The sequence below is a fragment of the Benincasa hispida genome, chromosome 9 (genome assembly GCF_009727055.1).
Source record: "Benincasa hispida cultivar B227 chromosome 9, ASM972705v1, whole genome shotgun sequence".
NCBI lineage: Eukaryota > Viridiplantae > Streptophyta > Magnoliopsida > Cucurbitales > Cucurbitaceae > Benincasa > Benincasa hispida.
Window position 1 is genome coordinate 5,866,342 of NC_052357.1, and position 9,244 is coordinate 5,875,585.

Genomic DNA, 9,244 nt, shown 5'->3' on the forward strand with positions numbered 1-9,244 from the left:
TCCGAATCTATTAATCAACTTGGTTTTGATTGAGCACGATTCTATTCTTGATTTGTTTTATGGAATCGGGTAATTTTCATTTAATTCTTCTCATGGGTATTTCGAAATGGATCTGTGGCCTCCTTGGGCACGATTTGTGTGATTTTGGAGTCCGAGGATCTGAGTAGAGGAGGAAATCGACATCTTCAGAAGACGTGCTGTTTTCAATTTGAACTTGTGTAGACTTGCTCAAAGATTTTCTTGTATGCTTTGGTTCTTTTTGAAAAAAATTGACGTTTTAAACTTTTAAGGAATTATTTCTCTAAATGGGTTGTTTAGGTATATCCTTTCTGGTTTCTTTTGTTTACTCTCTAACCTTATATTACAAAATGCCTGCCACAATCTTATGCATTTTTGGGTGTAACAGAATTTTTATTTGATTGGAAGAGACAAGAACCGAACGTTCTGGAAAGTGTTAAAGATCAGCAGATTGGAACCTAGTGATCTGAACATTCTTGAAGATTCTACCACATACACGGATAATGAGTGCTTTGACCTGCTGAAACGGATACACGAAGGAAACAGGTTAACGGGTGGGCTTAAATTTGTGACCACTTGTTATGGAATTGTTGGTATGTTATCGACATGTGTTTGTTTATGCACATTTTTCGTTCTTCTTTCTTCAGAACTTTAAGGTTTCTCCCGTTACAGGTATCATCAAGTTTTTAGGACCGCATTACATGATATTGATAACAAAGCGAAGAAAGATTGGAACTATCTGCGGCCATGCCATTTATGCAATTTCGAAGAGTGAAATGATTCCAATTCCAAATTCTACTGCCCGGTCCAATTTGGCTATTTCTAAGGATGAAAACAGGTCTTTAGTCCATTTTTCATGTAAATGTAATATGTCCTTGGTTCTTAAGGAGACCTAAGGGGTAGCTTTGAGAAATAGTGTCCATATGTACTTCAATTAGATTTCTGTGGTCCTATATTATTGTGATGACATTGACAATTGAACTCTTGGAAATAATTTTTTTATTTGTCATTTGCTAGGTAGTTGAGTTCTACACCGTGGAGGTAATCTATCTGTAGTCTATTTTGTTAATACACCCTTCGGTGTAAAGTAATTGATTCAATTTCTTGTACAAATGTTGCCATATTTCTCTGTTATATGGGTTCTCGTTCCTTTTTCCCTATATTTTTTTGGGAGCAAAAGTGGATCTTTTCTTTCGTATTTTAAGTTAATAATATGAATATAGCTCTACTATAAATATATATCCTTATTTTTAGAAGTTTCATATAAAAGGTAGTGCCTGTTTATTACTTGCCAGTTACCAGGATGTGATGTTTGTATTACTTGTCGAATAAACGCAAGGTAGTATGGTTTGAGAGGGGAAAGTTACTTTCCTTCTTTCTTTGTGGTTTAGCATTTCAATATGTTATCCTCTTTTCCATTTTGTCTTTCATCAAATTTACAAGGTTTTTTTTTTCTTTTTTTGTTAATTTGATGCTAATATGTTTCTTGTTGTCTCCTTCTTATTGATTTTAGATACAAGAAGCTCTTACGCACAGTGGATCTTAGAAAAGACTTCTTTTTCAGCTACTCATACAATGTCATGCGTTGCCTGCAAAAGAACATATGTGATAATAAGACAGGACATTTACTTTATGATACAATGTTTGTCTGGAACGAGTTTTTAACTCGTGGAATCCGGAACATTCTCAAGAATACCATGTGGACTGTTGCCTTAGTTTATGGTTTCTTTAAACAGGTATGTCTTTATTATTTATAGATATTGCACGTTATTGGATGTTTTACATAAACGTTTTTGCTTTTAGTAACATGTCAGAAAGGGAACTATTGTGTAGCTGGCAGCCGTTGTTGTTTCCATAAGGAGTTGAAGTGCCTTTGCTTCATATTTTAGTTCATAATTGTGCTCATCTTTTGCTCTTACTGCATTTTTTTCGTGATTGTTTCTTCTATTGCATTTTTCTTTTCATATTCTTTTCCTCTCCTTGGCTCTTTGTAAAGAAAATGTTACATTCTCTATTGAGCCCTTCTGCAGGTTCCTTTGCATTTTAGTACAAAACCAGATTTTTAGACAATAAATACTTTGTCCTTTGCTTGTCCAGGTTGATCTTTCTCTTTCTGGCAGAGATTTCAAGTTGACACTCATTGCTAGACGATCACGTCATTATGCTGGTACAAGGTATGTAGTACTGCATTTGCGGACTCATGCAACCAGATTAAGTTCATGGTATTGTTCATATTCGAGTTCTGGTCATAATCTGACTACAATCCTTGTGTTGTGCATGTCCATCCAAGCAGGATAGTATGGTCACCTAGATCCTTAGGGTTTAACTATCTTTTCCTCTATGTACCATTGTCTTTTAGGCTTTTATTATGTCTATATGTGCAGCCTGCGGACTATAAATTGTCCTGCAAGTTGTCTCACATTTTGTTATTTCGTTAATTTGTGAAGATTTCTAAAAAGAGGCGTTAACGAGAAGGGAAGAGTAGCTAATGATGTTGAGACAGAGCAGATTGTTTTCGAAGATGCGTCCAATGGGCAACCGACTCAAATAAGTTCAGTGGTGCAAAATCGAGGATCAATCCCCCTATTTTGGTCCCAGGAAACCTCACGGCTGAATATTAGGCCTGATATCATATGTATGATTGTGACATATTTATGTTGTGTTCGTTTAGTGGTAACTTCTCTAATCTGTTGCTGAAATCTCTTTTCCCTTCTAGTGTCAAAGAAGGATCAGAATTACGAAGCCACGAGACTACACTTTGAGAATCTCGTTTTGAGATATGGGAATCCAATAATTATATTGAATTTGATTAAGGTATTTCCTTATTAACGATTTTGTTTTATGTTCTAGCTTTAAGTTGCACTCGTTGTTTGTGTTTATGTGACTTCTATTATTCAATCTTTAGTCTTCTTTTTTCTTTCAATGGTCTTACTTAATTCTCCTTATTATCTTTGAAATCATTTGTGAAATAGACTCGCGAGAAGAAGCCACGAGAAAGTGTCCTCCGTGCTGAGTTTGCAAATGCTATAAGATATATAAATAAAAGTTTATCTGCAGAGAACCGTCTAAGATTTCTCCACTGGGATTTGAACAAACATGCGAAAAGGTATTATAGCCATTCTGTTTTTAGCAGTAGTGATGTTCTATTGAAATTGTTTAATTTCATGTGAATGTCATTATGATTTTTTTCGAACTCTTCTGCAGCAAAGCTTCCAACGTCTTAATGCAACTTGGAAGGGTTGCTACATATGCCTTGAACTTAACTGGGATCTTCTACTGTCAGATAGCGTCCAATTTAAGCTCAGGGGAATTGTTAAGTTGGACCTACTTTAAGTAAGTTTTACAGATAGTTGTTTATTAGTAGGTGCATGAAACTCGTTCCATCATACTTGCCTATTTGGATGTAAGGATGGTACTAGGTTGTTACCCCATTTTGCATAATATGTTTGACCAACATTGCCTATGTTTCAATGTATCAGGAAAAGTCAAGGTACTGATTCTTCCATGGAGAATCTATCTACAGAAGAAGAAAATGAAGAAAATCCAGAAAAAGATGTTAGTAGTACGGTGTATGCTAATGGTATACTTGAAAATCATCCAGTTGCAATGTTTCAAAACGGTGTCCTTAGGACCAATTGTATAGACTGTTTAGACCGGACAAATGTCGCCCAATATGCCTATGGGCTAGTTGCTTTAGGACGTCAATTACATACTTTAGGGTTTACTGATTCGCCAAAAATTGATCTGGACAACCCTTTGGCGGAGGATTTGATGCGGGCTTATGAGAACATGGGGGATACCCTTGCATTACAGTATGGTGGCTCTGCAGCACATAATAAGGTACTTCTTTATGGATCATACAGGCTTGTATCATTTTTTTTAATTAAAATGAAGAATCTTAGTCAAGCATCAATTATGTTTCTTCAACAAGTTCTGTACTTCAGCTATATAGTTAGGATTGAGTTTTCTTAGTCAACTTGGATTCCTGATTTAGATGGGAAAAGAGAAGAAAAAGGCCTCTTCTAGTGAGTAAAAAATAGGTTCGATAGAAACAACAAAATTAATTTATTCAACTGTCGACTCCTTCATGTAGAGTTAAATACTTTCGGTGTTATCATGTGACACCCAATGCTATGGATCTTTACACCCACATTTCTTTGTGGCAGTATTGATTAAACAGTTTAGAAGACCAATAATAATTTTTGGTTGTGAAGTCCCTAGCCCGACTAAATAGGTTTTAGCATGTCCTATTCTTTTCATGCTTGCGTATGATCTGCCACTCTGAGTTGGCCATTATCCATTTATATTTTTGAATTCACATCCAACAGATATTTTCTGAGAGGAGAGGCCAATGGAAAGCTGCCACACAATCTCAGGAGTTTTTCAGAACACTACAACGTTATTGCAGCAATGCATACCTAGATGCTGAGAAACAACGTGCCATTAACGTGTAAGTCAGAGGTTTATATAGTTCAGCAAGTTTTATAAATTGTGCACTTGGAAGAAATAACAAACTATTTGACATGGCATTTCCTCAGGTTCTTAGGTTACTATCAGCCACAGCAGGGAAAACCAGCCTTGTGGGAATTAGACTCTGACCAGCATTATGATCTTGGGAAGCGCTTTCCTGATCTTATTGAAGAGAATTTCAGGTACATCTTTATGTTCAATGAATTTTGACAGACATTCTGCAGATAGCATATCATGTGTAACATAAAATGAGAAATGACAAATAACATAATGAACTCTATACTATCTTTGTTATACTTGGTTAAAGAGTTGAATGGTAATTAGAATTCTTAAATGGAACTTTTCACCCTCCTGAAGGACATCTTTTAAAAGATCACTATCAGATGGCAATATACTTGGTCAGAGTGACTCTGATATGGGGAATATACATGATGGAAGCAGCAGGCCCTTTCCTCATTTGAATGAAGGAAGCAGTAAAGGCTTCTCAGAGTCTGCACCTGAGGTCTCAACCTGTGAATCTGATATATCTCTTTGCAGGTTTGTCAACATCACATTTCCTATGGTTTTCCTTTTTACATTGTAGGATTTTATGTAATGGTATGTGACAAGAACATGTAATTATCCAATTTATCCTAAAATTTGTCCAAGTTATAAGTTTTTAACATTTCAAATATACTAATTCATTTTAAAGAGCTCCATATCATGGTTATTTTAACAAATTTATTTATTGTCATTTTTCACCAAATGTCTTGGTCTTTGTCATAGGTATACTCCCTCTGTGTGCACTAGAAAACTTCATGAAAACATGCAGGATGATCAAACGCTTGAAGATGATCGTATTTGTCATGATGAGCATGGGGATTCATGCAGCTGCTCTAATTTTCTGGATATAGACTGGATTTCTTCGTCTGGGAATTCTTGTGAAGATGAGTTATGTGAAAGGTATTTCTATTTGTTGTGCATTCTGTTATAAGATGTGAATAGCATTCTTATTGCTTGCTTGCCTCTCAGTTCTCACATTCGCTATGATTTTTGCTTCTTACTGTGGTCTCACATTTGAATGCTTGATTGTCCTGAGAATAATGAATAATCTGATAAGAATAAAGTCACTCTTTGTTTTCTTTTTTTAACCTTCTCAAACTCAATCATTCTTTGTTATTGCCTTCTGTAAGTTCTTGCGCTTACTAGGAATCTGTTTACTGATTATTGTACATGGTTGATAGGTCTGTCACCAGTCTTTCATCGGAAAATGTTGCAAGTGAGATGAAGATTGACTTTATTTCGTCTGCAAGTGAGTCTGGATCGAGCTCAAAGGTCAGTAGTTTCAGTTTGTATTTAGTCTCACTTGTTTGGTTCTTGAAATATCCATTCTATATTCTTTTGTAAGAGGATGGAAATCAATTTAATTGAATTCACTACAGTTTGCCCAATCAAACACAAGGAAATATGACAAGATCTCACGGCCATCCTTGCCTTACTCCTAGTGTAGAAAGTCACGTATTTATTCGGAATATTTAATCAATTGTGCAGTTTAGATTCAGACCAATTCTTGGAATCCCTCTCTCTCTAAATTTAAATGGAAACAAAGCTTTTATTGATGAAATGAAAAGAGACTAACGCTTGAAATACAATGAGACAAAATAAGCGAGATAAAACAAAATAACCAAAAATGGAATTGCTCACTCTTTCTATCATCATTAGTCTGAAATCCTGAATCCTCATCCGTTATAACTTATTTGTTTGTTTTGTTGGATTATTGATGGATTGATATCCCTACTCTTCCTAGGACCAGCATTATCATGACACATTGCAAATTCAAACTAATGCCTTTTGTGACCCTTTCTTGTTCTTGCAAGAAACGGATTAAGAAAAAAAACATCAACTAATCAGTTGATTTGTTGTGTGTTTTAGGTAAAAGAACGGTCTGGAACTGACGTTAGTCGTGACGATATTGTCACTGAATACTCCGATCATTTTGTCGACTGGGTCAGCCATGGTGGGGTGCTCTTCTGGTGAAGCTTACTCAAGGTTTCTAATCAACATTGACTTCTTTCATCTGATAAATTACATCCGAAGGATGTACTTTCTGTAGCCAAAAGTGAAAACATAACATTATCAGTCAGCTTGGCGAGGCGGTAAATAAAGGACGGTAAATTACTTGCGAAAAGAGAGAGGGAGAGAAATGAATAGTTGCTATTGTGCAGAAATTTTTTGTTGGAGTTTAATCTTCAGGTCATCTGTGAGTAGCAGCCAATTATCTGACTGTGTAGACCTCTGCCCCATATGAGAGGCCAAAAGAAAGCTGGAAGTAGAAGAATAAGTCTCGAGCGCTAACTTATATCTGGAGCCACACAGAATAACTCCAGGTTCTTTATTCTCATAGTTTTCACATTGTAAATATATTTCTAGGGAAAATATTTTTCCATTGGATCTCCAAATTAACAATTGCAGATATAGTTTTTTCAATTTCCTATTTGTGAATTATTGACAAACACCATCATGATATATAAATCTGTGAAAAAATAAGGTATTTTTCTTCTTTAGAAAGGTTCTGGATTCTCATACGCAGGTTCATGACAGCAAATTCTCCTCAAGCCCTCCATTATTGGGCCCACATTACATTGAGGGCCCACATTACATGATAATATAAAAACGGAGAGAAGATCAGGTTATTTTTGTTCAATCTTTAAACCAACACCCACTTGTGGCAACATAATTTTTACAGGTTTTGGAGAATGGTGTTGGGAGTTATCATATACTTATTATTATTATTATTAATTACGTCTCTTGATGAGCTATAATACTGTATGCCTACATTATAACTGCATTTTCTATTTCATGTTTATATGGATATATTCATTAACTCCTTTTCCGAGTGGAAAGAAATCTCAATTTAGGAGTTGTCAATTAAAATTTCAAAATAATTATAGTTTGAATTAAGTTCTTTAACTTTCATAAGTGAATCACTCTAGATTTTTAGTTAGACTTAAGTGGTTTTTCATCCTTTCTTCTCTTTTCTTTCTTATTTTATTTTATTTATTTATTTAGGTTGATGAATTATTTTCTACTTTGTAGGATTTTGGAAGAATAATTTTATTTCAGAGATTTTTAGTTAATGTTTAAGGGAATCCAGTAAAAGTAGTCATTCGGATTTTGAGGGATGGCGCAAGACTATTTCGTTGTATGCTTTGTTCGTCACTTATCGAATGATATAGATTGAGCTGCCTTTTTAGTTATTACATCGTCAAAATTTGAGTTGTGTTTAAAGATTTTTTTTTTAATTGCGTTATTTTTATTTTATTTAAGTTTTAATTTAAATGACTAAAATATCAATTTATATTCCTAAATTATACAGAGTGCTAGTAATTTAAACTATGAATTAATTGTAACAATTTAAGTCTTGAATTTTTACAAGTGTCTTAATTTCACTTCCATTATGTTTTGTTGAGAGATAAAAACTTATAATTATATCAATTCTTTAGCTTTTTAAAATAAATTAATTTTTACAATTTGTTTGGAGAATTATTCAAGTGTTTACTCTAATTGTTCATTTTGTAAAATTGTCATTTGACAAAGTTTACGGGTGAATAGATGATTTTTAAAGAATGATAATGAATGGTCTATAGTGATTCACTCGAGAAAATTTTGAAGTTTGATTAACTCAATTTATAAGTTTCACATGATATTGGTTGAATGAAATGAAGGCGTAAATCGACACTTAAGAATGTGATGGTTTAAATTGATATTCATAATTATTTTAATTAATATAACTCAATGTTTATTGTTTAGGGCTATAAGTTGACATTTGTAGTTTGAGATTCTATATATTAGTTGTTTGAATCGCAAATATTATTTCATGGGTATGGATATTAAATGTCTCGAATTAAAATTCTGGGTTTTAAATGTACGAGATAATTAATGTCTACGCTTGATAGTTTAGTAGTTAAATGAATAAAACTAAATAATTATTTAATCAAGTGTAAGAGAACAAGCTGAAGGAAATCGCAACAGAGATCTCCATTAGCAGCGGAAGTGGATCGTTCTAAATTCCGATCAGAATAAACACAACAATCGCAGTGTAACTAGAAACAAACCGATTATGCATAAATCGAAATTACAGCATTCTACAAGAATACACAAGGGATAGAGTATGCATACCTTTGAAGAAGTATTCTTTAATTATCCCTCGATCAATCTCCAATGCGTCCAAAGCAGCACTCGAACGCAACAAACATAACACGACCTCCACGAACGGATGAATACACCTTGAACCCAATTGAGTCCAACTCGATCCACGAACTGAGTTAGAACACCACCACAAGTGTTACCTTGGTATTCTCGATGTGAGAATCCAGGAGTTGTGGGCTCTGTATGATCTTGGATTGAGGAAGATAGGAGGTATACGATCGAGTAAGTGGGAGATAAGAAGATTGTCTATCGTATAGACGTTGTACTTGATCAAAAGAAGCCTATCGCATAGACTTTGCTACTCGATCGTGTAGCCATGATCAACAAGTAACTATCATATAGTCAATTCGTAGCTCGATCGTTTAGCTTTTCAAGACTATCACTTAGTAAAAACTCTTTTTACTTGATAGCCTATTCTGTGAGAATTTCCCGAATGAAGCAACCACTAATTTTTGGAAATTTTTTTTTTCTTTTATCTCACGGTTACCATAAAACTTCCAATAACCTCCCACTCAAATCGGTTATTAAAGAAAAAGAATTAATTATCATATAATTAATATATTATAAA

The 9,244-nt window shown here is 34.3% G+C and overlaps 1 protein-coding gene across 2 annotated transcripts; it reads left to right on the plus strand.

Moving 5' to 3' along the window:
• Nucleotides 1-376: 376 nt before the first annotated feature.
• On the plus strand, nucleotides 377-7,239 carry LOC120085725 (phosphoinositide phosphatase SAC2-like). 2 transcript variants are annotated; one of them, XM_039041884.1, is made up of 15 exons: nucleotides 377-611; nucleotides 691-856; nucleotides 1,532-1,754; nucleotides 2,116-2,192; nucleotides 2,466-2,653; nucleotides 2,735-2,832; nucleotides 2,991-3,124; nucleotides 3,223-3,351; nucleotides 3,498-3,858; nucleotides 4,347-4,468; nucleotides 4,557-4,670; nucleotides 4,846-5,025; nucleotides 5,254-5,430; nucleotides 5,712-5,802; nucleotides 6,400-7,239. In XM_039041884.1, the coding sequence occupies exons 2-15, from the start codon at nucleotides 720-722 to the stop codon at nucleotides 6,502-6,504; spliced, it is 2,136 nt and encodes a 711-aa protein (XP_038897812.1). In that variant the 5' UTR covers nucleotides 377-611; nucleotides 691-719; the 3' UTR covers nucleotides 6,505-7,239. The 2 variants fall into 2 exon arrangements, with proteins under 2 accessions (XP_038897812.1, XP_038897813.1); XM_039041885.1 differs by having other exon boundaries at nucleotides 4,861-5,025.
• The last annotated feature ends 2,005 nt before the right edge of the window (nucleotides 7,240-9,244 follow it).

What these genes read in the sequence shown, in the direction of transcription:
- LOC120085725 (XM_039041884.1), top strand. Translation starts at nt 720, where the DNA reads ATGATATTGATAACAAAGCGAAGAAAGATTGGAACTATCTGCGGCCAT. An exon ending in TTTATGGTTTCTTTAAACAG is followed by an intron (nt 1,755 to 2,115) that starts GTATGTCTTTAT and finishes TTGCTTGTCCAG; the next exon opens with GTTGATCTTTCTCTTTCTGG. An exon ending in TCTGATATATCTCTTTGCAG is followed by an intron (nt 5,026 to 5,253) that starts GTTTGTCAACAT and finishes TCTTTGTCATAG; the next exon opens with GTATACTCCCTCTGTGTGCA.